The following is a 27292-nucleotide window of genomic DNA, read 5'->3' on the forward strand; positions in this document are numbered from 1 at the left end:
TGAGAACAGCCAATAAGATAGGGAAGGGGCCTCCAGCAGGTGCCCTAACCAGCTTTCTCTCGCGCGCAGCGTTTCAGCAGTAAATCCTGCTCTGGGAAGGAATTAATTTTTAGTTCCTCAACATTAATAAAAACATTAAGGACTGGCATAATAAAATTTTATTGACTAATTTTCCGCCATCATTTGCCTGTGATTTCTGTGCCGCCTTACTATATTTTTATTGGATGGAAACACTGTTTTGCAGGCTGCATAATAATGACTGTAAACGAACAAATAATGTTTGGAAAACCATTCCTTGGGATTGGAGGCATTTCGGGTTAGGAAATTTAATGCTCTTTTCAGAAGGGGAGGCATAGAGTAATTTAAAACAAAATAAGAAGGGGCCCTGGCCAGTGTGGCTCAGTGGATGGATAGAGCGTCGGCCTGTGGGCCCGAGGGTCCCGGGTTCGATTCCGACCAAGGGCATGTACCTCGGTTGCAGGCTCCTCCCCGACGCAGGCCCTGGCCAGGGCAAGTGCAGGAGGCAACCAATTGATGTGTTTCTCTCACATCGATGTTTCTCTCCGTCTTTCTCTCTCTTCTACTCTCTCTGAAATCAATGGCAAAAAAATCCTATATAATAATAGCCTAATATGCAAATTGTCCCCTCGACCGGGAGTTCGACCAGGGGGTGGGGCCGGCCTGCCAACCACCCGAGGCCCCTCCCCCGAGCCCGCCCTGCCCCTGCCCGGCTGGTGGTGGCGGCAGGCAGCCAGGGGAAGGGAGGCCCCAGTCGGCAGCTGGCAGCCACTAGGGACCCTACCCGCGCACAATTTGTGCACTGGGCCTCTAGTAATAATAATAATAAAATAAATATCGCTAGCATATATTGAGCATCAACTATGGGGCCGGCAGTACGCCAGATAATTTCATCAATTAAAAAATAAAATAAGGGAATTGTCCAACAGGGTTGGGGGTGGGGGGATGTTAAAAAGCACGTGATATATATATGATTTGGTCCTACTGAAAAGTGGCTAACTTTGTAAACATCATCTTCTAAACCCCTAAACAACCCTCTACACCAGGGAATTGAGATGCCCCACATTGAACATGTAAGATATTCCTTATCCAGCCCTGGCCGGTGTGGATCAGTGGATAGAGCGTCGGCCTGCGGTCGGGAGGGCCCCGGGTTCGATTCCCCGTCAAGGGCACATGCCCAGGTTTCGGGCTCAATCCCCAGTAGGGGGCATGCAGGAGGCAGCCGATCCATGATTCTCTCTCATCGTTGATGTTTCTATCTCTCTCTCCCTTTCTCTTCCTCTCTGAAATAAAATATATATATATAATTTATTAAAAAAAAAAGAGATACCTTATACAGTGGGATGGGGGTGAGGAAAGGAAGAGGACATGTTTCCTTTGCCTGTGCGGGCCACGATGTGAGCAAGTCTGGGACTGTCCTCGAGTGTTGTTATTCCCGTGGGCCTCAACCTCGCCGCTTCCCACGGGAGTGGGCGTGGGTTGAATCCAAAGCCTGGGGGTGCGGGTGGGGGTCGAGGACGTCACATGGGTGGCCCTGAGTTGAAGCCCATGGCTCTGGGTGACCTGACCCCCTGATGAGTGGACGGACGGGGGCCTGGACAGACTGAGATCCGTAACGCGTGTGAACGGGTCGCAGCCCTCGGCGCTGACACAGGTGTGACGGGTGGCCCTAGACACGCCTCTGGGAGGAAGGGCTTCTCGCAGGAAAGGCCTCAAACCCCTTGTGGGTCAGTCGGCCCCAGCGGGAGCCGCCCTCGGCTGGGCTTGGGCAGAGAAACCTGGGCTGATGCAATGAGCTTCTCCCTCTCCCTCCCGGGACGCTCCAAGTCCATGTACATTTCTAGGTTTTCCCCGCTGCCCCCGCCCCACTGTCGGGCGTGGTGGATGCTGGCCTCCAGGGAGTGTGACAATACAGTGCCGCCCGCCTCTCCTGCCACCACGCCGGACCCGCCTCCTCTCTGTCTCCCAACCTGGAACACAGTTCCCTGGTCCATCGCCCCCTCCGCCTGGCCCCCGACAAGTTCATTCCTTCATTTACCAGTTGAGACAAACCAATAAGGCGGAAAGGAAGGGAGCCTGCCCCCCCAGCCCCTCCGCCCATCCGGGACTCGGGCACCACAGCCCGCTGCAGGGGACCCGTTCTCGATGCGCTGGGCCTGTGCACAGGCCGACAGTGACAGATGGAACGGGCCCCCGTTGGCGGGATCGGGGCCGCGGTGTGATAAATGAACAGTCTGTCAATGAGTATGGGTTATCCATCACGCCCGCCTCCTCAGAACACTAGGCTCCAAGGGACAGAGAGACGGAGAGAGAGAAGCCCAGGCCTGGTGGGTCTGACAGGTGGGGGATGAAGAGGAAGCCGGACCTGCGAGAAGGCAGGAGAACGACCTGCTAACCTAAGGGGGGTAACGGGGTGCAGGGCCCGTGGCTCAGTGGTTGAGCATCGACCTAGGAACCAGGAGGTCGCGGTTCGATTCCCGGTCAGGGCACATGTCCGGCTCGCGGGCTCGATCCCCAGTGTGGGGCGTGCAGGAGACAGCCGGTCCATGATTCTCTCTCAATGTTTCTATCTCTCTCTCTCTCTCCCCCCTCCCTTCCTCTCTGACATCAATAAAAAATATAGTTAAAAAAATAAACGTTTATCCATGGATTCTAACCGTCAGTAGAGTGGACATGTGGAGTGCGACTTACACTTCAGGGTTCTCCTTCTGGGGGCCCCCGGTGCTCTCTGTGTCTTTATCCGTCCATCGCAGCATTTCCACACCGCCCGCGCGGGCATTAGGTGAGATAGCCCGGCCCTTACACCCTTCAGGCCCCTGGGAGCGTGTGAATGATAAGACCTGGAATTCTGACCTCCCTAGCTGGTTTGGCTCAGGGGATAGAGGGTCAGCCTATGGACCAGTGGTTCTCAACCTTCTGGCCCTTTAAATACAGTTCCTCATGTTGTGACTCCCAACCATAACATTATTTTCGTTGCTACTTCATAACTGTCATGTTGCTACTGTGATGAATCGTCATGTAAATATCTGATCTGCAGGATGGTCTTAGGCGACCCCTGTGAAAGGGTCGCTCGGCCGCCAAAGGGGTCACGACCCACAGGTTGAGAACCGCTGCAATGGACTGAAGGGTCCCAGCTTCGATTCTAGCCAAGGGCACATGCCCAGGTTGCTGGCTCAGTCCCCAGTGGGGGGTGTGCAGGAGGCAGCTGTTCCATGATTCTCTCTCATCATTGATGTTTCCATCTCTCCCTCTCCCTCTCCCTTCCTCTCTGAAATCAATAAAAATATAAAAGACCTATAATTCCCCTTTTCCTCCGGGGCAGGGCAGCAGGTGGACACGCACATCCTGGATTTGCCCCGTTTGCTTGCTCTGGGCAGGGAAAGCCTGGAGCGCTGGGTGGGGGGGCGGGGGGGGACCACCTGCAAATGCAGCTGACGCCGTGGGAATCGGGGGAGAGACAGCGAGAAACTCGACGCATCGATTGCGCTTCTCGATGGGGCTTGACTGACTTGAAATTTATGTCCGCGGACGTCAGGAACATCCGCCGGGCTGTTCGATCCGAAAGGAGTTGGGTTTTAAATCACCCAGAACCCAAACGGCCCGGCCTGACGCAGACTGGCCGACGTTAGGAAACCCTGCTCTGCGTCCCTTCCAAAGAGGCGGAGAATCCAAAATGACCATCAACCGAACCCTTGATGCCTGAGCAGGCCTGTGGAGTCCCTGCCCCGGCCCAGCTCTGTGTAAGGACATGCAGGGGAATATCAGGAGCTCTGACATCCATTTCTTTTTAAAAAAATATATATAGTTTTACTAGAGGCCCAGTGCACGAAATGCGTGCACTCAGGGGAGTTCCTCAGCCCAGCCTGGGCCCCTTTGCGGTCCAGGGGCCCTCGGGGGCCGTCCAACTGCCACTGAAGTGGGAGAGACTCCAGCCACCTTCCCTGCGCTCGCCAGCCGTGAGCCCGACTTCTGGTTGAGCGGCGTTCCCCATGTGGGAGTGCACTGACCACCAGGGGGCAGCTCTGCATTGAGCATCCGCCCCCTGGTGGTCAGTGCGCATCATAGCGACCCGTCGTTACGCCATTCAGTCTATTTGCATATTAGCCTTTTATTATATAGGATTGATTTCAGAGAGGAAGGGAGAGGGAGGGAGAGGGCGCTAGAAACATCAATGAGGAGAGAGAATCATGGACCGGCTGCCTCCTGCATGCCCCCCACTGGGGATGGAGCCTGCAACCCGGGCATGTGCCCTGATGGGGAGTCGAACCGTGACCTCCTGGTTCATAGGTCGACGCCCAACCACGGAGCCTTCCTCTTCCTCACTGTTTCTGTCACTCCTGGCACCTTCTGACGTGCCTCTCGCGTGTCTCTCCTCTCCATAGGGTCTTTCGGGGGTGGGGTGGGGCGAGGATTTGGTCTTGCCTGCTGCTCTGTCCCTAAGCCTAGGCACTCAGTTCCGATTTGGGAAACGAGTGAGTGTGGGCCGAAGGCCAGGGAAGACATGAGAGGGAATGGACCACCCAGGACGGCCGTGTGCAGCACTGTTGGTTACCGGGAGCGATTCCCCGTAGCCATCCACACCGCCCTCCTCACAGAAGCAGACAGACACCTCCATTAAATATAGATGCGTGTTCTGCAGCCTCCCGATCCGTGGCAGGCACGGGGGGTATTAATAATACAACACGCAACGCGCCCGGCATCGCTCCCGGAGGAGACGGAGAGGGACGGGGAGGAGGCCTGTGCACTGGCTCCCCCCCTGCCCCCCCGCCCCCCAGCTATCCCTCACCTCTCCTAATAATATTTGGGGAGCTTGATAGAAGGCGTTTTATCCCAGAGAGCAGCCGGTGTGACATGTTGCCAGGATGGCCTGGATTTACGGCCGCAATTACCAGCTGAGCGCCGTCCGGTTGACGCGTTTTCTCATCTGTGGGAAGCCGGTCAATTTATTTTATGAGGATCTTTTCCAGCGCCTGACCCTAAAATAACCGATTTCCGTGTTTATGTTCTTAGCAAGTTTATGAAGAGGCCCCGGCAGCTGCAGCCGGGCCCCGGCGCCCGAGCAAAACCCGAAACGGCAGGAGGGAGACCTTCCCGGTGTCACACGATAGAACGCGGTTTTTTGTCTAGTGTGGTTTCCTTTTTTTTTAAAAAAATATATTTTTATTGATTTCAGAGAGGAAGGGAGAGGGTGAGAGAGAGAGAGAGACATCAGTGATGAGAGAGAATTGTGGATCGGCTGCCTTCTGCACGCCCCCTACTGGGGATTGAGCCTGCAACCCGGGCATGTGCCCTGATGGGGAATCGAACCCTGACCTCCTGGTTCATAGGTCGATGCTCAACCACTGAGCCACACCAGCTGGGCTCTAGTATCTTTTTCTCGGACAGAGTATTGTTTTTGTGAATAGACAACTAAATAATTTAAATTTTTTTTTTTTTTCTGGAGCCTCTCTTTCCACCCACGTTGGAAGCCGACAGGTGCAACTTGCCTTTTTTAGAAGAGTTGGCTACTGCCCTGACCGGTTTGGCTCAGTGGATAGAGTGTCGGCCTGCGGACTGAAGGGTCCCAGGTTCGATTCGGGCCAAGGGCATGTACCTTGGTTGCGGGCACATCCCCAGTGGAGGGTGTGCAGGAGGCAGCTGGTCGATGTTTCTCTCTCATCGATGTTTCTCACTCTCTATCCCTCTCCCTTCCTCTCTGTAAAAAATCAATAAAATAAATATATTTTTTTAAAAAAGAATAGTTGGCTACTTTTCACTTTCCCGTATTTTCCCTTGGTCCCTCCCACCCACCCATGTGCCCTTTGCTTGCTTCCTTCACTCTGTGCCAAAGGCCTTTTGCGATTTCTGCGTCTACAGGGGAAACCTCAGCCAAGTCCTCCTATAAGTGCACAGAAAAAGGATCCGGAAATCTTTAGAGCCCGGCGCCTGTCCACGTGGAGATGCCTTCAGCCTTGTCCCTGAGAATTCTGCCCATTCAAAATAAACCCAAGCCTGATCGGTGTGGCTCAGGGGTGAAGACTTGACCTGTGAACCAGGAGGTCACGGTTCGATTCCCAGTCAGAGCACATACCCGGGTTGCAGGCTCCATTCCCCAGTGCGGCGCGTGCAGGAGGCAGCCGAGCCATGATTCTCTCTCATCACTGATGTTTCTCTCTCTCTCTCTCCCTTCCTCTCTGAAATCTATAAATAATAAGTAAGTAAATCCAAGGCCCTGGCTGAGTAGCTCAGTTGTTTAGAACATCATCCCAATATGCTACAGGGCGCATACAAGAAGCAACCAATGAATGCATGACTCAGGGGAACAGCAAATTCAAGTTTACAGTCTCTTATCATCCGAATCCTTCAGCTGCCGCACCCTCTGTCTAAAAGGAACTCTGACCTCCCGCTTTTGTGTGTGTGTTTTGTTTTTTTAAAAATATATTTTATTGATTTTTTACAGAGAGGAAGGGAGAGGGATAGAGAGTGAGAAACATCGATGAGAGAGAAACATCGACCAGCTGCCTCCTGCACACCCCCCACTGGGGATGTGCCCACAACAAGGTACATGCCCTTGACCGGAATCGAACCTGGGACCCTTGAGCCTGCAGGCCGATGCTCTATCCACTGTGCCACACCGGTTAGGGCAATTTTCATCTCTCTTGATCGCTGACATTCCCATGGGTACCCTTGGGTTCCTTCACTCTCTGTGTTTGCTTATTTCTCCTCTGTGCTCGAGGGGCAGTGGTCTCCCAGTGACCTAACTGTTGCAGCATCTGTTGCTTGAAATCTTCCCATAAGCTCCTTCCCTGCCTTAATTTGTTGATACAATGGCTCTGCTGTCTGGAATTTCTTTTTCTTTAGATAGTATATACTAGAGGCCCGGTGCATGAAATTTATGCACTCGTGGTTGCGGGGGGGGGGGGCGGGCGGGGACCCTCATCTCGGCCTGTGCCCTCTCGCAGTCCAGGAGCCCTTGGGGGATGCCCGACTGACGGCTTAGGCCCACTCCCCTACTTTGTTCATAACGTATTTATAATCCTGTTGTGCTCCTTGGAGCAAAGACGCAACATGAATATAAAATAATAACAGCGCGAACCTTCCGGCCCTTCCGGAATGCCCAGGGGTGGTTTGAGGCTTAATGAATTTGTGTTTGTAAGAAGAGTCTGAGATCCCCGTTAAAGGGGGCATGAGAACACGCAGGGTTATTAATTACTGTTATTATTATCGGCTCCTGCCCAGACTCACCGAGATGGATGGGCCGAGCCGTGTTTCATCTCCAGAGTGCAGCCGGCCACAGGTGCCAGTCCAGTGCACAACGACTGTCTAATCCCTCCGACGGATTAACTCTGCATCGGATAAAAAAAAATAATAATTTCCCATAATCTGTTCTGAATGAACTGCTCGGCCAGCCCCTCTCCTGTTTCATCCGGTGACTCTCGGTGTGTATAAGAAACTCAAACTGCCCGGCCGGCGTAGCTCAGCCATTGAGCGCCGACCTGTGAACCAGGAGGTCACGGTTTGATTCCTGGTCAGGGCACGTGCCCGGGCAGGCTCGATGCCCAGCAGGGAGCATGCAGGAGGCAGCCGATCCATGATTCTCTCTCATCATGGATGTTTCTATCTCCCTCTCCCTTCCTCTCTGAAGTCAATAAATATATATATTTTTTAAAAAAGAATGCTTTTTAAAAACAAAGTAGCCTGCCCTCTTTGGTCAAACATTTCATTAACTCACCCCTACTGCTTTGGGCCAGATGATTTCTCAGGCCTTATTCGACCCGTGGGCCGGACGTTCCCCACCCCTACCGAGGATGCTCGCCCTGCTCCTGTCTGGTATCATTTAGGTTGTTCCTGGGTTCAGGCTGCTGTTTTTGGTGTAGGCCTGGTACGAATGTGACGCTGGTTGAGCAACCACAGGCTCTGAGGTCAGAAAGCTGGGTAGAAACTCTACTTCCTAACTGGGTAGCTCTGGGCAGGTGCATTAAACTTTAATCTGTACCTCCGTTTCCTCCAAGTGAGAATTAAAAAAGGAAATCCATGCAGCCCTGGCCGGGTGGCTCACTTGGTTGGAGAGTCCCGTGCACCAGAAGAGGTTGCGGGTTCGATTCCCAGTGGGAGCACATACCCAGGTTACGGGTTCTGTCTCCCTGGTTGGGGTGCATATGGGAGGTTTGATGTTTCTCTCACATCAGTGTTTCTCTCCCTCTCCCTCCCTCTCTCTCAAATCAATAAACATATCCTCCTTTGAGGATTAAAATACAAAATGACATCCGTCTAAGTGGCTAGCGATGGTGCCAGGAACATACGAAGCACTCAGTTATTGTACGCGTAGCTATTACTGTATTTGAACCATTAAAACTCAAAAAATGTGAATAATTCTTAGTCCCATAGTCTACAGTCGCTGAAAAAAAAAATCTTATTTTTGACGTCTTAATTTAATATTCAGGGTATTTTTTTTTCCTGTTCTCTATTACGCTCGGTTAAGTTTTCCATCCTCTACTCTTTACAGAATCATCTATTCTCATGTCATGTCTGTGTAGCTCTTTGACTTGTCTGCTTCACATGTCGCTCCTGCACGGCTTTGCCAAAGAAGGTTGATAATTTGCTATTTTGTGGGAAAATGTAACTTTCCATGTCAAATCAAAGCTTAAGAGTATGTCTTGGGGCAACAATTAGAATGGTACGTTCTCCCCTCAGTAACTGTGCTGATGTCAGAGATTTTGCTCTTTAATAATTGATGTTCCTTGTCAGGCAGGGCTGCGTAAACAGCTCGCCAACCTGAGTGTCGTTTTCAAAATCTATGACGATGTGGAGCTAAGAGACATGTGTTATTTTTCACATGGCCAGGTTTCAGACCCGTGCTCCCTAATTTCTTTGGCTTCATGGATCTCTTCGAGTAGCTCATGGAATCAATGACTTTACCCTAGAAAGATGCGTATCCACACACATTCTTGTACAAAAAAACAAACAACCCTGCAGGCCGTTAACCAGCATGGAGGGACCATGAACCTCACATGAAGAACCGCCTTGATCGGCCAGTGTGGCTCAGTGGTTGAGCATCAACCCATGAACCAGGAGGTCCCGGTTCGATTCCAGACTGGGGCGCATGCCCGGGTTGTGGGCTCGGTCCCCAGTGTGGGGTGTGCAGGAGGCAGCCGGTCAGTGATTCTCTCTTGTCATTGGTGTTTCTCTCTCTCTCTCCCTTCCTCTCTGAAAATCAATAAAGAAATGTATTGTTAAATATATATATATATATATATTTTTAAAATATATATATTTTTAAAAATATAAATATACACTGAGTGGCCAGATTATTATTATGACCACCCCATCAGTACTTCATTGACACTTCCAAAAATACTGACTATTGAAAACTTCCTAAGCAAATACTCTCCAGGTTGTATTATTATTATTATTTGCATAATTAATTCACTTCATTGTACTGATGGGGTGGTCATAATAATCTGGCCACTCAGTGTATGTATTTAATTGACTTCACAGAGGAAGAGAGAGGGAGAGAGAGAGATAGAAGCATCAATGACAAGAGAGAATCATGGATCGGCTGCCTCCTGCACGCCCCCAACTGGGGATGGAGCCCACAACCCAGGCATGTGCCCTGGGCCAGAATCTAACCTGGGACCCTGCAGTCCGCAGGCCCACGCTCTATCCACTGAGCCACACCGGCTCAGGCAAAATATATTTTTCTTTCGAAAAAGCAAGGGTTCCTGAGCGTGTCTGGATGGGCCTCAAGTTCCCCTCCTCTGCTTCCTTCTAACTGAGCAGTTTGCATCTGGCCGCAAGCACGAAACGTGGTTAACTAATCCTGAACTTCTGTATTCGGCCCGCAGCGCGGCTTCCGGTCCCGTTGGCCCCCCCCCCCCCCCCCCCCCCGGTTTTAGCTGCGGTGCCTCTGCTTAAACAACAGCTGGGCGCTGACAGTGCGCCAGCTGCCGCCTGCTCCGGCAGCCACTTACGCTCCTAAATGTATACAAATGGGGAAATGACTACTAGACGCACAGGCTCCTAATTGCAGCCAGGAGCCTGCAGCTGGGACGGCACCCAGAGACAGGAGTTCTGTGCTGAGTCACCCAGCAATCAGGCATCCGCCGCCCCCCGCCAGCCCCCCAAAAAAAGCACTCCCCTTTCTCCTCGCCCCAACACGGCTGCCAAAAGCGGGGAGTCTATTTCCAGCCTGCAAATTAGGCTCACTTCTCAGCAAGAAGCTGACCCAGCAGCAGACGTGTCCATCCCGCCGAGGAGTCGGCCAGGGAGACGCATCCGTTGGCGTTGGAGGAGGACATGCTGATAAGGGGAAGCCAGGAACGAATGCGATCTGTCGGGGTCACAGACGCAGCCCCCCACCCCCGATCCAGCACAGCCCGCAACGTCAAATGCATGGTTCAAAGCCCACCCCCTCGTTTCCTCCCTTCAACTTTTTAAAAAATATATATTTTATTGATTTTTCACAGAGAGGTAGGGAGAGGGATAGAGAGTGAGAAACATCCATCAGCTGCCTCCTGCACACCCCCCACTGGGGATGTGCCTGCAACCAAGGTGCCTGCCTTTGACCGGAATCGAACCCGGGACCCTTCAGTCCGCAGGCCGACGCTCTATCCACTGAGCCAAACCAGCCAGGGCTGTGTAATAGTTTTCAAAAACATTCCTTTTTTTTCCACTGTAGTATGTCCTCCTGTTCAGCTATGCCTACTGTCCCTGTGGGTGGGGCTTACATAGGTCAATCATTTGAGACGGGGATGGAAGATTGCTCAGCCCGATAGCCTGGGGGGTGGGATCTGAGAACCTGATTCCTTTTGCAGCCAATACTGGTTGAAAAATGATGCATGCCTGATAGCCGGAGATGTCTGGTGCACCCAATTTCAAGTCTTTCCCTCTTGTAAATTGACTTGCTTCCTCCGGCCTATAAATTTGAAGGGTGCTGATGTGTTAAATCCCATACTACTGGGCCATCTGCTTTCAATCTCTCAGTATTTAGATATTCCTTGTCCATTGTCATCTCCTCTTCTGTTTCCTCTATGTGAAGATTTATACGTGGCTCTGGCCGGTTTGGTTCAGTGGATAGAGCGTTGGCCCTGGGACTGAAGGGTCCCAGGTTCGATTCCAGTCAAGGGCACGTACCTCAGCTGCAGATTCCCCAGCTTTGGTCGGGGCGCGTGAAGGTGGCAGCCCATCGATGTGTCTCTCTCACATCGATGCTTCTCTCTGTCTCTCCCTCTCCCTTCCACTGGCTCTAAAAATCAATGGAAAAAATATGGCTGGGTGTGGACTAACAAAAAAAGGGAAAAGAAGATAGAAGATCTGGAAGTATTTTAAAAAGTCTTTGCCGTCATTTTGCAGGGAGTTTCTGGAGCGATCACAGATGAGCAGCGCCGACATTCAATCTTCGGTGCTTATACCGAAATCCTTCCCATTAAGATCTTACGGGCATTGGAAATTCTATTAGCGGGAGATTGAGTCCTCCATTTCATAATTAGAAAAATCCCAGGGAGACGCGGCGCATTAACTCATCATTATAAATGGCTGCGATGCTTTCCTCTTCTTAATTGACCCCCAATTCAGAATTAATTGCTCCCGGATCCCTGTTATTATCTCCTTTGCGTGTTTGTGGTATCTGGTTGGCCGGTCTCAGATCCGAGCTCTGAAGGCGGTGGGATTCTGTTTGAAGGCGCTTGCTTCTGCGTGTGAGCGTCCGACGGCACCCATCACGGTGCGAAGAGGTGGCCTCGCGCTGGCCGCTTTGGTAACGTGGGCGGATGCACAGTCAGAATTAGCGGGAGGGCTTTCGGTTGTGGCAGGACTATTTCTCACTCGTGGGCGAGCAACTGGAACCAGATGTGCGCCGAGAGCCCAGCCTTCCCTCCAGGTCTGTTCCAGGAATTGATTGATGACTGGGTTTCGACGCCGGCACTGGGAGCAGATGGAACCTGCGAGTGATGATACAATAACAGTATTACTTTCGGTTCGTGTAGTTCTTTCATTGTTGACGGTGTTTCCTACCCATCTGTATGTTGTTGTTGTTTTTTTAAAAAATATGTTTGTATTGATTTTAGAGGGAGAGAGAAAGGGAGTGGGAGAGAGAGATAGAAACATCCGTGATGAGAGAGAATCATGGATCGGCTGCCTCCTGCACGCCCCCTACTGGGGATCAAGCCCGCAACCCAGGCATGTGCCCTGGCCGGGAATCGAACCCTGACCTCCTGGTCCACTGGTTAACACTCAACCTATGAGCGACGCTAGCCGGGCTTTTTTCATTTTATTTTTAATGATGACTAGTTACATCCAATGAGAACACCTATGAAAATCAAAAGGAAGTGGTCCCCTCACGCCCCCCTCAACCCTTCCCCACCCCATGTACCTTTGCAATTTTCAGTGGGGAAAAAAAATACCAATGCTTATCTTTATTATTTTTTTTTTTATAAGCAAAGCAGGACTTCAAACTATTCGAAGGATGACTCCCTTTTCAGAAGTTAGAGGCACTGCGTGTCTTGCCAGCTAGTCAGAGCTGTCCATCTGCTGGTCCCCCCCCCCCCCCACGTGGAGGGAACAGCTGTCGCTTCAGCAGATAATAAGATGGGGCGCGTCTCGCCCTCAGATGCCTGAGCAAGCCCCGGGGAAGAGGCGTGGCAGTGCCTTTGGCGGCGTGCGTCTCCGCGTTATTAACACAACGTGCCAAATGCATCTGGAGGTTGGACGCACGTAAACTCGCTTTACAGGGAAACGCTCCAGGTGGGCGCAGCACCTGTTGTCATTGTCTGTCGTTGCAGAGACAGAGGAATGGCGGGCGCCATGTGCTCACACGGAGATGCTCCCGTAACCATGGCCATGCGTGGAACCCCGAGCGTCCCAAATCCCACGACCCCGGGGTACCACAGGGCTGCCGCCGCCCCTGCGCAACCAACAAAATTTACCCCAAACTAGCAGCTCCCCTCGGTCTCACAATGGCCCAGTTTCTCTCCAAGTCGTTTTCTCCGATTAAGGGAAGCTCTGGGTGCTATCGCAACCCAGAGGAGCAGAAGGTAGTGTACTTAGATCATCTTAGATCCCATCCTCTCCTTTGCACTGTTTAACAGCCCAGAATCCAATCAGCAATTTGTATTGGTTATTGCTTTTCAATCTTTGGGATGGATGGATGGATGGATGGATGGATGGATGGGTGGATGGAGGGATAGTTGGGTGGATGGAAAGATAGGTGGATAGATGATGGATGGATGGATAGTTGGGTAGATGGAAGGGTAGGTGGATGGATGGGTGGGTAGATGGATGGATGAATAGATGGATGATGGGTGGATAATTGGGTGGATAAATAGATGGATGGAAGGATAGGTGGATGGATGGATGGATGGATGGATGATGGATGGATGGATGAATAGATGGATGATGGATGGATGGATGGATGGATGAATGATGGATGGATGGATGAATGGATGAATGGATAGATGATGGATGGATAGATGGATGATGGATAGATGGGTGGGTAGATGGATGGATGAACAGATGGATGATGGATGGATGGATAGATGGATGAATAGATAGATAATAAAAGGATAGGTAGATACATAGATAAACCCATTTAAAATGATTTTATGAGAATTCCGACGAAGGGAATCTCTGGATGCTATTGCAACAAAGAGGAGCAGAATGTCATGGCCGGGGGGTCAGGGGAAGTTTCTCTGCAGCGCTAACCTCCTCAAGGTTGAACAGGCGGGAAGGCATGGAGCTGAGGGGAGTCCTGATGCCAGGACCCCAGACAGGGCTGCTCAGAGGGAGCTGTGAGCCATCGGATGGGGGTGGGGTGTGGAAGGACAAGAGCAGCAGGGGGTGGGGGGAGGGGGCGGGGCAGGACTAGAAGATGCAGATGGGATCCTGCCCCTTCCAGTAGGGGCCACCCTCCTCGCCCGACCTACTGAGCACATGGCACCTTACTTAGCAGGACTGTCCGGAGCCGCCCCTGAGCGTGGGCTGTACCTGCTGGTGACCATGGGCTGGTAGGATGTCCTTACCTGCAGCTTAGCATCTCGGTTTCCTTCCATCTGCACTGCAGTCATCGCTGTCCCCAGCCAGGGGCGTTGCCTTTGTAAAAAAAACTCGCCACTTTCCACCGTGCCCACCTCCATCTCCCAGCAGAGGGGAGGGTACGCTCTCGAGCTCATTTCCAGCGCAAATATTCCGTGACGATGTCTTCGGAAGAGAGACTGTGGCTGTCCCGGTAGATGTCAAGCTTGCTCCGTCACCTACAAGGATGGGGAGGAAGCCACGTGACCGGAGAAAGAGGCCTCGTGGCTTTGCAGCGGCAGACAGGCTGGGTCGGGTGTAATGCTTAGTTCCTGGCGATACCATCTTGGGCCATTTTTAAGCTTCGGTGTCTCCACGGGGGTGCAGTCATATCCCCCCGGCAGAGATGGGGGCCCTGCCGGAAACATCATTTCTAAGCCGCCCAGCAGAATCGATGGAGCTCAACGTATTTGTAGAACGGAAGCTCTCAGAGTCAAGAGAAATTCTCAAAATGCGTGCGTTCTCTGTGGGTGTACAGAGGGGGGAACTGCAGGTCCTGAACTTTGTTTTAAACGTTTGATAACCCGCCCTAGCCCGTTTGGCTCAGCGGATCGAGCATTGGCCCCCAGATGGAAGGGTCCCGGGTTCGATTCCGGTCAAGGGCACGTATCTCAATTGCAAACTCCATCCCTGGCCGTGGTTGGGTCGTGTGCAGGAGGCAGCCAGTTGGTGTGTCTCTCTCACATCAATGTTTCTCTCTCTTTCTCTCTCTTCCCCCTCCCTTCCAGCCTCTCTAAAAATCAATGGAAAAGTAGCCTGGGATGAGGATGAACAACAACAACAAAAAACTTTGATAACCCGGCCAACATGGCTCAGTGGTTGAGCCCATGATTCCCAGTCAGGGCACATGTCTGGGTTGCAGGCTCCATCCCCAGTGTGGGGTGTGCAGGAGGCAGCCGATCCATGATTCTCTCTCATCATCGATGTTACTTGTCTCTCTCTCCCTCTCCCTTCCTCTCTGCAATCAATGAAAAATATATTTAAAAATAAACAAAATACTTTGGCCTTAGCTGCTTTGGCTTTGTGGCTAGAGTGTCACCTGTGGACTGATGGGTCCAGGTTCGATTCCCAGTCAGGGCACATGCCCGGGTTGTGGGCCTGATGCCCAATAGGGGGCATGCAGGAGGCAGCCGATCTATGATTCTCTCTCAAAATGGATGTTTCTCTCTCTCTCCCCTCCCCATCCCTTCCTCTCTGACATCAATAAAAATATATTTTTTAAAAATGTGATGACCCAATACCCAGTTAAACAGGGTGTCCGGGCCTTTTGTGGGCCGTGAGCGTAATCAGGACACTTCCGGAAATCGAAGGACTTCTACAATGGATGGATAGCAACTGGGCAGGAGCCCGAGGAAAGCTGACTTCCTCGGTTTAATTGCCGGCCTTGTTGACGGTAATTTTCTCAAGTGATTTTCTCCTAAATGCGTCTTTATTTGTCCCCGCAGTCACAGATGCTCCCTGCGGGGGGAGGACTTGAACCGGCAGTGGCTGGCGCCCAGCGCCCAGCTCCAGCCAACCATCTACCACGCCAAGGGCCTGCTCTACTACCTGCACAGCACCGGCCGCAGCCCCGTGGTGAGTCCTCCGCCTCCCGGGAGGCCGACTGCTTTCTGTGAAGGCAGGGGTGGGGGATGTCCGGCCCGCGGGCCGGGTAAGGCCCGAGAAAGCATTTGGTCTGGGGGCCAGTTAATTGAATGTGGACCAAACACAGCAGGCTAGTGTTTCAGTTGATAAATGTGTGCGGCCTGTGAATGATGTTAGAAATACCCAAATGGCCCGGCCGGTGTGGCTCAGTGGTTGAGTGCCAGCCTAGGGACCAGGAGACCGCTGGTTCCATTCTGGTCAGAGCACATGCCCTGGTTAGGGGCTCGATCCCCAGTAGGGGGCGTGCAGGAGGCAGCCGATCAGGTATTCTCTCTCATCGTTGATGTTTCTCTCTGTCTCTCTTCCTCTCTCTGAAATCAATAGAAACATATATTTAAATAAATGGCCCTTGGCCGAAAAAAAGGTTCCCCACTCCCTGTGTTAAGGCCAGAAAACCAGACACAAGCCAAAGAAGTGTGCATGCCAAGCTGGAATAGGGGCCGAAGTCATCTCCTAGGGCTGCCAGGACAATGCACCGCTTAGAACAACAGAAATATACTCTCTGGCGTTTCCAGAGGCTAGAAGTCCGGAATTAAAGGTGTCAGCAGACCACGACCTCGCTGAAGGATCCAGGAAAGAACGCTTTATTGCTGCTGCTTCCTGTGTCTGTGTACCAATGCTCCTTCTCTTTTCTCACTTTTTAATTTTTTTAACATGTATTGATTAATTCGAGAGAGAGAGAGACATAGACATCAGTTTGGTGTCCCACTTCGTTATGCATCCATTGGTTGAGTTTTGTGTTGCAAAGAGAGCAAGGCATCTCTTTCCCCCTTAGGAATCCTTGTTCAGCCCTGGCCGGGGCTCAGTGGTTAGAACGTCAGCTGGTGAACCGAAGAGTCGTGGGTTCAATTCCCGGTCAAGGGCACGTACCTTGGTTGCAGGTTCTCTTAACCCGGTAGGGACATGTGCAGGAGGCAGCCAATAGATCTCTCTCTCTCTCTCTCTCTCTCTCCGCCCTCCTCCCTCCATTCCACTCTCTCTAGAAATCAATGGGAAAAATATCCTTGGGTGAGGATTTTAAAAAAAATAGGAGCCTGACCAGCATGGCTCAGTGGTTGAGCATCCACCTATGAACCAAGAGGTCACTGTTCGATTCAATTCCTAGTCAGGGCACTTGCCCGGGTTGCAGGCTCGATCCCCACTAGGGGGCGTGCAGGTGGCAGCCGATCCATGATTCTCTCTCATCATTGATGTTTCTCTAGCTCTCTCCTTCTCCCTTCCTCTCTGAAATCAGTAAAAAAATATATATATTATATATATTATATATATAAAGAACCCTTGTTCCATTCCATCCTAGTCAAATTGTGCAATATTTCATGTCGCCCTCCCCCTCCCGACCGAGGAGACATGTGGTCCAGGCTGTCTCCCCTCCAGAAGCAAGTCCAGGGCCGAGGCCTGGGACAGGTGTGCTCGGGGGTAGGCAGCCTCGGCCGCTGGGACAGGAGAGAGGTTTCCAGGGAAGGAGGCTCCCACCTGACATCCAGTTAGACACACACACTCCGCTCATCGCTGACAGGGCCCTCTCTGCTCCGACAGCCTCTCACGGAAGAGCGGACCGTTTGCTGTAAAGCGCGGCAGGCGGAAGTCTCATTTATAAACATAAAGTACACGTTAATTAACTGTCAACATGACGGCCGCCGGCGGGCTGCCTCCCGGGACCATCTGAGATGTGGTGAGACACAGCCGGATGCTCGGTGCTGCTCTCGCATTGTTCTCCGCTGGGCTCAGCGTCACCTCCCAGTTACCTGCGAGGCTGTATTTAACTGCTTCCCCAGGACGGCCGGCCGCACACCGCCGCTCACTCAGTGCCTGGAAGATTCCCACTGCGTCAACGCTGAGCCCTGGCCGGTGTGGCTCAGTGGAAAGAGCGCCGGCTTGCAGACCGAAGGGTCCCAGGTTCGATTCAGGCCAAGGGCACATACCCGGGTTGCTGCTGGATCCCCAGGAGGGGGCGTGCAGGAGGCAGCCGATCTGTGATTCTCTCTCCTCCTCATTGATGTTTCTATTTCCTCTCTCCCTTTCCCTTCCTCTCTGAAATCAATAAAAATATATAATAATAAAAAATATCCTCGGGTGAGGATTAACAAAACAAACAAGCAAAAAAGCTGGCTCTAGGGCTGCCTGGCTGCGGACGCACGGTGCCTCTGGCTGATGCAAATATTCCTGAAGCGTTGGGAAGCCCGGTACCTGGGGTTCCACCTGGTCTAGATGGTACCCAGGCGTTTCCCCCTTGGTGGGTAATATCACAGGAACTCCCAGGACCGATGGGAATGTGCGACAGTGAGAGAAAGCAGGACATTGATACTGATGGGGTTGCCAACGGCCAGACAAGTCATTCAGTTTATGAACAATATGGCATTTGTCACATATTCTTTCATCCAACCATCCACCCACCCACCCCTCCATCCATCCATCCATCCATCAAGAGAGAGGGAGAGGAAGAGGGAGAGAGAGAGAGAGAAACACCAATGATGAGAGAGAATCATGGATCGGCTGCCTCCTGCACACCTCCTTACTGGGGACGGATGGAGCTCGAAACTCCAGGCCTGTGCCCTGTCCTAGAATCGAACCCTGACCTCCTGGTTCATAGGTCCACGCTCAACCACTGAGCCACACCAGCCGGGCCTTCAGCCTTGACTGCATGTGGGTGCGCTGGCCGCGTCTGCAGGGGTCTGCAGGGCCTTGGGGAGCCTCGCTTGGTTTAATTGGAGGCCTGGTGGCTGCTGCCTGGAATTCGCCGCGTCCCAGCTCCAGCCTGGCCGCCCTCATTTTCCTGTGGCGGTGGCATAAATAATGCAGATGCTTTCAGCCCAGCAGCAGGAACTAGACCCAGATGTCAGGGGTGGGGAAAGCAGCCGCTTCAAGCTGTGGGGTTGAGCGGCTGTGGATAGGCACAGCCAGGGGAGGTGTGTGTGGGAAGGAGGGGGGAACCTCTTGAACAAGGGGTCCCGTTAGCTCACAGGGGAACGGGAATGAGACCCAGGAGTGGGGGTGGGGAAGAAAGGGGCAGGCATGTGGAGACCATAGCAACAGGGCTGTGCCCAGCCTGGGCTGAGCGGGAAGGGATGGAGCTCACGTTTGCACGAATGAAATTAACCTTGGATTTGGCTCCGACAAGAATTCCCCGGGAAGGATGGGGGAGGGGGGATGTGTTAGAGCCCCATTTCAGAATGGCAGTCCAATCCACGCCTTTGTAAGCGTTCGCCAAGAAAGACACGGACACAGGGGAAGCAGGGTGGCCCGGGGGAGAGGAGGGGCCAAACCTCACCTCGCCAGCTGAAGGACAACAGAAGTGAAACGGAGGTTTTCAATCCGAGCTTCCTGTGCTCCGCGCCTTGGGGGGAAACCACAATCATATTGTTTATTCGCTTAATCCGGAAATTCCGGTGTTGGACCTCACCTGGAGCCCCTGAATCTACTTAGTCTCCGATGCTTATAGAATTAACTTCCTTACTCCCTCAGCAAACATCCTTTTTTTTTTTTTTTTTTTTTAAGAAATATGTTTTTAGTGATTTTTAGAGAGAGAAGAAGGGAGAGGGAGAGAGAGAGAGAGAGAGCAAAACATCGATGAGAGAGAAACATCATCGATCGGCTGCCTCCTGCAGGCCCCCCACACTGGGGGGTGGAGCCTGCAACCCGGGCATGTGCCCTTGACCGGGAATCGAACCCGCAGTGGTTCTCAACCTTGGCTGCACATTAGAATCACCTGGGAATCTTTCTTTAAAATCCTGATTTCTGGGCCTCATCCTCCGGAAATTCTGTTTCTTTGTTACTCGTGTTGTGGCCTCACCCCATTACAAAGAAACAGAATTTCCGGAGGATGGGGCCCAGAAATCAGGATTTAAAAAAAAAGATTCCCAGGTGATTCTAATGTGCAGCCAAGGCTGAGAACCACTGCAAACCTGGGACCCTTCAGTCCGTGGGCGGATGCTCTACCCACTGAGCCACACCAGCCAGGGCCGTGTTCCTCCCACTTTATTGCCTTGTTCTGCAGGGCTGCAGGTCCTCAGAGCCAGAGCGGCCTCTGCCTCGTTTTCCAGGAGCGTGGAGAGCTCTCACGCGGAAGCACTCGGCTAGGATAGCCACCCCTGGGGAGCGCCAGGGCCCCCACTCCCTCCTGCACCCCACGCCTTCCAGCTGCCATTCACGTGGAGTGCGCTGTGAATGGGGCTCTTGGGCCTGGGCGACCCGCTCTCATTTGTTCCCCGAGAACCTGTGCTTTTCTCCACCTCCACTCTCCGCTTGCTGCAAATCCGTTATTCCTCGACTTGGGGGACCAATCCCAGCCGCACCGCTCAGGGCAATAGAGAAATGACAGACGTTTGAAAACATGGATTCCGGATGCGAGCAAACGGGGGTTCAGATATTCGTGTACATCCTTAATAGCAGCGCAAGGGGTTGATTTGGTCTGAAATTCAGTTTTGTTTTGTTTTTTTAATTTTTTATATATATTTTATTGACTTTTTACAGAGAGGAAGGGAGAGGGATAGAGAGTTAGAAACATCGATGAGAGAGAAACATCAATCAGCTGCCTCCTGCACACCCGCTACTGGGGATGTGCCTGCAACCAAGGTACATGCCCTTGACCGGAATCGAACCTGGGACCCTTCAATCCACAGGCCGACACTCTATCCATTGAACCAAACCGGTTAGAGCTGAAATTCAGTTTTTTAAAAAAATATATTTTATTGATTTTTTACAGAGAGAAAGGGAGAGGGATAGAGAGTTAGAAACATCCATGAGAGAGAAACATCGATCAGCTGCCTTCTGCACACTCCCTACTGGGGATGTGCCTGCAACCAAAGTACATGCCCTTGACTGGAATTGAACCTGGGACCCTTGAGTCCGAAGGCTGATGCTCTATCCACTGAGCCAAACCGGTTAGGGCTGAAATTCAGTTTTTCTCAGCTACTCAATGGGGATGCGTGCAGCACCCACTTCTTTATGAGATCATCTATATGAAGTTTTTAGCACAGTCAAGAAAGTATCATCAATCTTCCATAGAGTACTAGGTGTACCGGTTACTAATGTGGATTTTTTCCAGTAGACAGAGTTACATATATGTTGATATATATGCTGTTTTGTTGTATTGACAGCAAGCTTCAAAACTTCATATGCCAAATTTGCTGAAGGTGTTAACATCACAGATATTTTTATGCTTAATACTTCCCAGGCAGGATCTTTTAACGTGTCTTTAACTGGTTCTGAAGTGTGTGATGGTGCGTCATCATGAAGCAAAATTACTTTGTCGTGTCTTCTGGCCCATTCTGGCCGTTTTACGATCAAAGCCTGGTTCAAATTGATCATTTCTTGTCGGTAGCGATCAGTATTGACGGTTTTGCCTGTTTTTGGAAGCTCATGATACACCACACCTTCCTGATCCCACCAAACGCAGAGCATTGTCTTCTTTCCGAAGGGATTTGGCCTTGCAGTTGATGTTGATGGTTGACCTGGATCAACCCATGATTTCGTGCACTTGGGATTCTCAAAATAAATCCACGTTTCATCGCCAGTCACAATTCGATGCAAAAAGGACTTTCTCTCGTGCCATTGAAGCAACATTTTACGGATGACTTTTCGGTTTTCTATTTGTCTTTCGGTCGGTTGATGGGGCACCCATTTTCCTTCCTTTAAAATCGTTCCCATTGCTTGTAAATGGTCAGAAATTGTTTGCTGAGCAACGTTTAATCTTTCTGCAAGTTGTTTTTGAGTTTGACTCGCATCTTCATCCAGTAATGCTTGCAATTGTTGGTCTTCAAACTTTTTTGGTTGACCTGGACGTTCTTTGTCTTTCACATCAAAATCCTCACTTTTAAAGCATTTAAACCAGCGTTCACAAGTATCTTGAGATGGAGCATGTTTACCTTAAGCTTCCGGAAGTATACGATAACTTTCAGCAGCACTTTTCTTCAAAATAAAGTAATGAATTAAAACTTCCCGCAAATGCTCTTTTTTTTGGCACGGGATTCGACATTTTTAAGGGTAAAAATATCTATGATGTTAACACCTTCAGCAAATTTGACATATGAAGTTTTGAAGCTTGTTGTCAATACAACAAAACAGCATACATATCAAATCGCATATATATCAACATATGTGTAACTCCATCTAGTGAAAAAAATCCTCATTATTAACCGATACACCTACTATTGTTGCCAGTAGTATCAAGGGCAGAAATATGTTATATTCCAATTTTAATTTTTTTCTGCCACAAAACAGGGATACAATAAATACTTGTTGAACTGCCCAGCCAGCATGGCTCCTTGAGTGAGCATCGACCTATGAACCAGAAGGTCAACGTTCGATTCTCCGTCAGGGCACGTGCCCGGGTTGCGGGCTCAATCCCCAGTAGGGGGCATGCAGGAGGCAGCCGATCCATGATTCTCTCTCATCATTGATGTTTCTCTCTCTCTCTTTCTCTCTCTCTCTCTCTCTCCCTCCCCTTTCCTCTCTGAAGTCAATAAAAAGTATATTTAAAAAAAATATTTGTTGAACCAGTTGATGAATGAGCCACCTAAGATCATCGGTTCACCTGTGGGTATTGGACTGCTCACGTTCGGTGTCCCTGGCACAGAATTTCACAGAAAGGAAATATGTGTTCCACCTTCCAGTAGGAAAGAAAAAAAACTTTCTCCCCAGAAATAACTTGGTAATTTGTCTTGTAATTGCCCCCTTCCATGCAGGGGAACACATGTTTGTTATAATTAACAAGCACTTATTTCAGAGACTGTCATCTGATCCCCGCGTAGAAGAACGTTTCCCCCTCCAGAGGCGGCTACAACTGCCAGGGCAGAGCGGCGGTCTCTCCCGCGGGCAAATAGGCCTGTCATTTGTCATTTACCTCGGCTCTCAGCGTCGGTGAGGATGGGGAAAAACACACACACAAAAAAAACTCTTTTTTTCCGTTTGAGTTCAGCCTTAAAGGAGCACCTGTCAGCGTATAGGCATAGCTTCCAGCTTCCGGGAGAAATCTGTTGCTAAGAAACAGTCTTGATTTGTTTGCACACTTTTGCTGTGAATGGTAGGTGTTCAATTCATGGAGAGGAACTTAGGGGTAAGAGAGGAAGGTTGGTGGAGAATTATTCCTCAAACAATTTGTGTGTGTGTGTGTGTGTGTGTGTGTGTGTGTGGTGTGGTGTGTGGTTTTTTTTTTATTTTATTGATTTCAGATAGAGGGCGAGAAACATCAGTGATGAGAGAGAATCATGGATCAGCTGCCTCCTGCACGCCCCCTACTGGGGATGGAGCCTGCAACCCGGGCATGTGCCCTGACCAGGAATCCAACCGTGACCTCCTGGTTCATAGGTCGACACTCAACCACTGAGCCACACTGGCCGGGCTCTCATAATTTTTTAAAAATATATATTTTATTGATTTTTCGCAGAGAGGAAGGGAGAGGGATAGAGAGTTAGAAACATCGATGAGAGAGAAACATTGATCAGCTGCCTCCTGCACACCTCCCACCGGGGATGTGCCCGCAACCAAGGTACATGCCCTTGACCGGAATCGAACCTGGGACCCTTCAGTCCGCAGGCTGACGCTCTATCCACTGAGCCAAACCGATCAGGGATGTCATCGTTTTTTTTAAAAAGCTTTTGTTCCTATTCCCTCTTCTCATTTTAACCCTGTGTCCTCTCCCACCACAAGTGTATTCCATCATACCCTCTTCAATGCTAAACCCCTTCCAATCTAACTGTTCCCCCAAGGACGTGACCAGTACAACCCTTACGGATGTCACCGGTGATGTTAATGTGCCTGGTCCTGCTACCTAAACAGTATCGACCAGAGAAAAGTTGACACGTTAAACGTTTAAGACACCAGTAGACGTGCCCTGGGTTTACCGCTTCCTCCGCTTGGCCGTTGTAGGTCTTCTGTGACTTTCACGGCCACTCCCAGAAGAAGAACGTATTTGTCTACGGCTGCAGCATCAAGGAGACCCTGTGGCAGGCGGAGTCCGCTGTGGGCACACCCGCTGTCTCGGAAGATGTCAGCTACAGGGTAGGTTTGAAGTGGCCTGTCTTTCCTTTTTTAAAAAATATATTTTTATTGATTTCAGAGAGGAAGGGAGAGCGAGAGTGAGCGAGAGAGAGAGAGAGAGAGAGAGAGCTAGAAGCATCAGGGTTGAGAGAGAATCATGGATTCATTGCCTCTTGCACGCCCCACACTGGGGATCGAGCCCGCAACCCCGGCATGTGCTCTTGACTGGAATCGAACCCGGGACCCTTCCGTCTGCAGGCCGATGCTCTATCCACTGAGCCAAACCGGCTAGAGCTGAAGTGGCCTATCTTGATAGAAAGAAAAAAAAAAGTTCAAATGAAATCTATACAACAAAAATGTACCAACAGTAGAGAATCAATGCACCCATGTTTGGCTTCTGGAAATAGTTAGCAGACGTGATCCCCTTTAGTTAGATGAAGAAAAGAAGGAAGAACCTCGAAGCCTCCATCGCCTCATCTTTAAAATGACTTTAAAAATGGTGTCCAGCCCTGGCTGGTGTGGCTCCGTGGATAGAGCATCGGCCTGCGAACAGAAGGGTCCCAGGTTCAATTCCGGTCAAGGGCACCTGCCCAGCTTGTGGGCTCCCCGCAGGGGGTGTGCAGGAGGCAGCTGATCCATGATTCTCTCTCATCATGGATGTTTCTCTCTCTCTTTCTGACATCAATTAAAAAAAAAATAAGGTCCATTTCTCAGGGTTGATACAGAATTCGTAGCAGCATACATTCTGTGTTTGGCATATTGAGATGCGAAAAAGATGTTGAGACATCAGGTTTTACGATTCCTACCCCCAATCACCTGCAGCTCATCGCCATTTATTTATTATTATTAATATATATATATATATATTTTTTTTTACTGTAGACTCTTCCCAGAATCCTGGACCAGCTCGCCCCCGCCTTCACCATGAGCAGCTGCAGTTTCCTGGTGGAGAAATCTCGCGCCTCCACCGCCCGGGTGGTGGTGTGGAGAGAGATGGGGGTGGCCAGGAGCTATACCATGGAGAGTAGCTACTGCGGCTGCAACCAGGGTCCCTACCAGGTAGGTGAGGCCGCGGGGTGCCCATGCTTTCTGCCCCACAGTGGTGCACTCTAACGGGGATCTGGGGGGGGCAGGGAGGCTCTCTGGCCCCGCTCCCTGATTTTGCAGAACTAGCTCAGTGTGACTGCTCTCGTGGGCAGCACAGCCTGCATCGATCCCGGAAGCTGTCCGTGCTGATCTCGCTTGTCAGTCCTCTGCCCTGGCCAGCCAGCGGCAGGGAGCCCCCCTGGACACGCACCCCCAGCTCTTACAGAGCCGCGGCCCCGTCCTGCTACGGGCGTGGGAACATTTTACAACGAGTCGAGTAGACTGACACGCGCCCTGTGCGTCCTCAAGGCGAGGGCGTAGGTCTTTGCGTAGACGTTGCCGATGAAATTACGCGCTGTGTTTCTCTATCACCCGTGTTTATCTCCGTCAGCGGCTCCGTCTGTCATCTTGCCGGCACCAGGGCACCCGGGGGTGCGGGCACGGCCGTGCGGCTCCCCGATGCGAGTGGCTGTGGGACTCAGGCGCTAGTGTGGAGGGAAAGGGCTGGTATCCTTCGCTTCTCCCTGCAGCTCTATCAGCTGCATGAGCAGCTGGAGGCAGGGTGTTCCTGCCGCCCTCCCCACCGCCCCACGAGAGGAGCATAAATAAGGGAACGTCGTGGCAGGATAGACCTTTCTGGAACGTGCTGGGCAGATGGACAGAGGGCTCCTTGCTGACTTCCATTCAACCCCGAGAAGACCTGGGAGTCGCCAGCATCAAAGCTCAGGGCGTCGGCTCCCACTCCCTTCCTGGGACAGCCCCGGAGACCCTTGGCACCGACACACGCCCGTGCTTATAGAAATCTGTGAGCTTTCCGGGGGGGCCCGGGGAGTGACAGGTGAGGAACATGATCTCACTCTGCACCTGCCAACGAGCGTGTTGGACACGGAGCTACAGATCCGCCCGCCTGGAGCCATTCCTTCGGTGCCACGGCCGGTGAGTCTGACCAGTGGCTCGAAAGGCTTTGCTATTTGATGAATGAATTATCCGGCTGAAGTGGTCCACGGAATGAGTCTGTCCTTACCCACATCCAGGGGGATGCAGGAGAAGAAGGAGGAGGTCGTTGGAGGGGCGTGGGACTGGGTGTCAAAAGACCTCACCCTTCAGTGTCCTGGCGGGGCCTCAAGCGGCTTGCCTCTGTGCCTCCAGCTGGTTCCCATGGCAAAGGCAGATCTGAGTGTCCTTGGAGGGCACGTGGTCAGGGATCTGTTGACGCTCTTGGTATTTAACACCCACAGGATTGGGGGGAAAGCAGCCTGGAATATTACGTTTCTAAGATGTTCAGGACATAGACTTGTGTCTCTCTCACCGACTGCCTCTTGATGGAAGGGGGCCAGTTACTTGTTTAAAAGACAACGCCATGCCCGGCTGTGGCGTGGTTCAGTGGTTGAGCATCGATCCGTGAACCGGGAGGTCACGGTTCGATTCCTGGTCGGGGCACATGCCCAGTGAGGGCGTGCAGGAGGCAGCCGACCCATGATTCTCTCTCATCATTTTTTTAAAAAAATATTTTTTATTGATTTTTTTACAGAGAGGAAGGGAGAGGGATAAAGAGTTAGGAACATCGATCAGCTGCCTCCTGCACACTCCCTACTGGGGATGTGCTCCCAACCCAGGTACATGCCCTTGACCGGAATTGAACCTGGGACCCTTCAGTCTGCAGGCCAGTGCTCTACCCACTGAGCCAAACCGGTCAGGGCTCTCTCTCATCACTGATGTTTCTCTCTCTCCCTCCCTCTCCCTTCCTCTCTGACATCAGTATGACTCTATTTTTTAAAAATATATTTTATTGATTTTTTACAGAGAGGAAGGGAGAGGGATAGAGAGTCAGGAACATCGATGAGAGAGAAACATCGATCAGCTGCCTCCTGCACACTCCCCACTGGGGATGTGCCCGCAACCAAGGCACATGCCCTTGGCCAGAATCGAACCTGGGACCCTTCAGTCTGCAGGCTGACGCGCTATCCACTGAGCAAAACCAGCCAGGGCTTGTTCTCTCTCTTTGAAATGGAGTGGACCCCACACTACAGGCCCCAGTCCCTTCCTTGACAGTGAGGAGTGGGCGATGCTTCCGTTCCTCCAGCCAATGTTTTTTTGTAAAAATATATTTTTATTGATTTCAAAGAGGAAGGGAGAGAGAGATAGAAACATCGATGAGAATCATGGATAGGCTGCCTCCTGCACGCCCCCTACTGGGGATCAAGCCCACAACCCGGGCATGTGCCCTGATCGGGAATCGAACCAGTGACCTCCTGGTCCATAAGTTGGTCGACGCTCAACCCCTGAGCTATGCCGGCCGGGCTCCAGTCGGTGTGTTAACATTCTCTGCCATGGCTGCACTCCGATGGAGCAGCCGCCCAGGTTTCTATTTTTAAAGCAAAGCAGCAATTCCTTCTCTATGTCCACGCTCCCTGAATGTAAATTAGAAGAGACTCTTCTCAGAAGACTTTGAACCCTGTGGTTAGGAGGCGACATTGGATATGTTCCTATAAATGTATAATCATGTTATTAGTTAGATAAC

General features: G+C 51.3%; 1 protein-coding gene across 1 annotated transcript in view; it reads left to right on the forward strand.

Moving 5' to 3' along the window:
• The window catches only part of AGBL1 (AGBL carboxypeptidase 1), a 264433-nt gene that overhangs the window by 161024 nt on the left and 76117 nt on the right, over positions 1-27292 (forward strand). The window contains exons 19-21 of the mRNA XM_070400703.1: positions 15510-15639; positions 23575-23706; positions 24568-24744. Of these exons, the coding sequence (XP_070256804.1) occupies positions 15510-15639; positions 23575-23706; positions 24568-24744 (439 nt within the window). The remainder of the gene's footprint in view (positions 1-15509; positions 15640-23574; positions 23707-24567; positions 24745-27292) is intronic.

Source organism: Myotis yumanensis, unplaced genomic scaffold (assembly GCF_028538775.1).
Source record: "Myotis yumanensis isolate MYYU_CA2020_CCGP unplaced genomic scaffold, mMyoYum1.0.hap1 SCAF_20, whole genome shotgun sequence".
NCBI lineage: Eukaryota > Metazoa > Chordata > Mammalia > Chiroptera > Vespertilionidae > Myotis > Myotis yumanensis.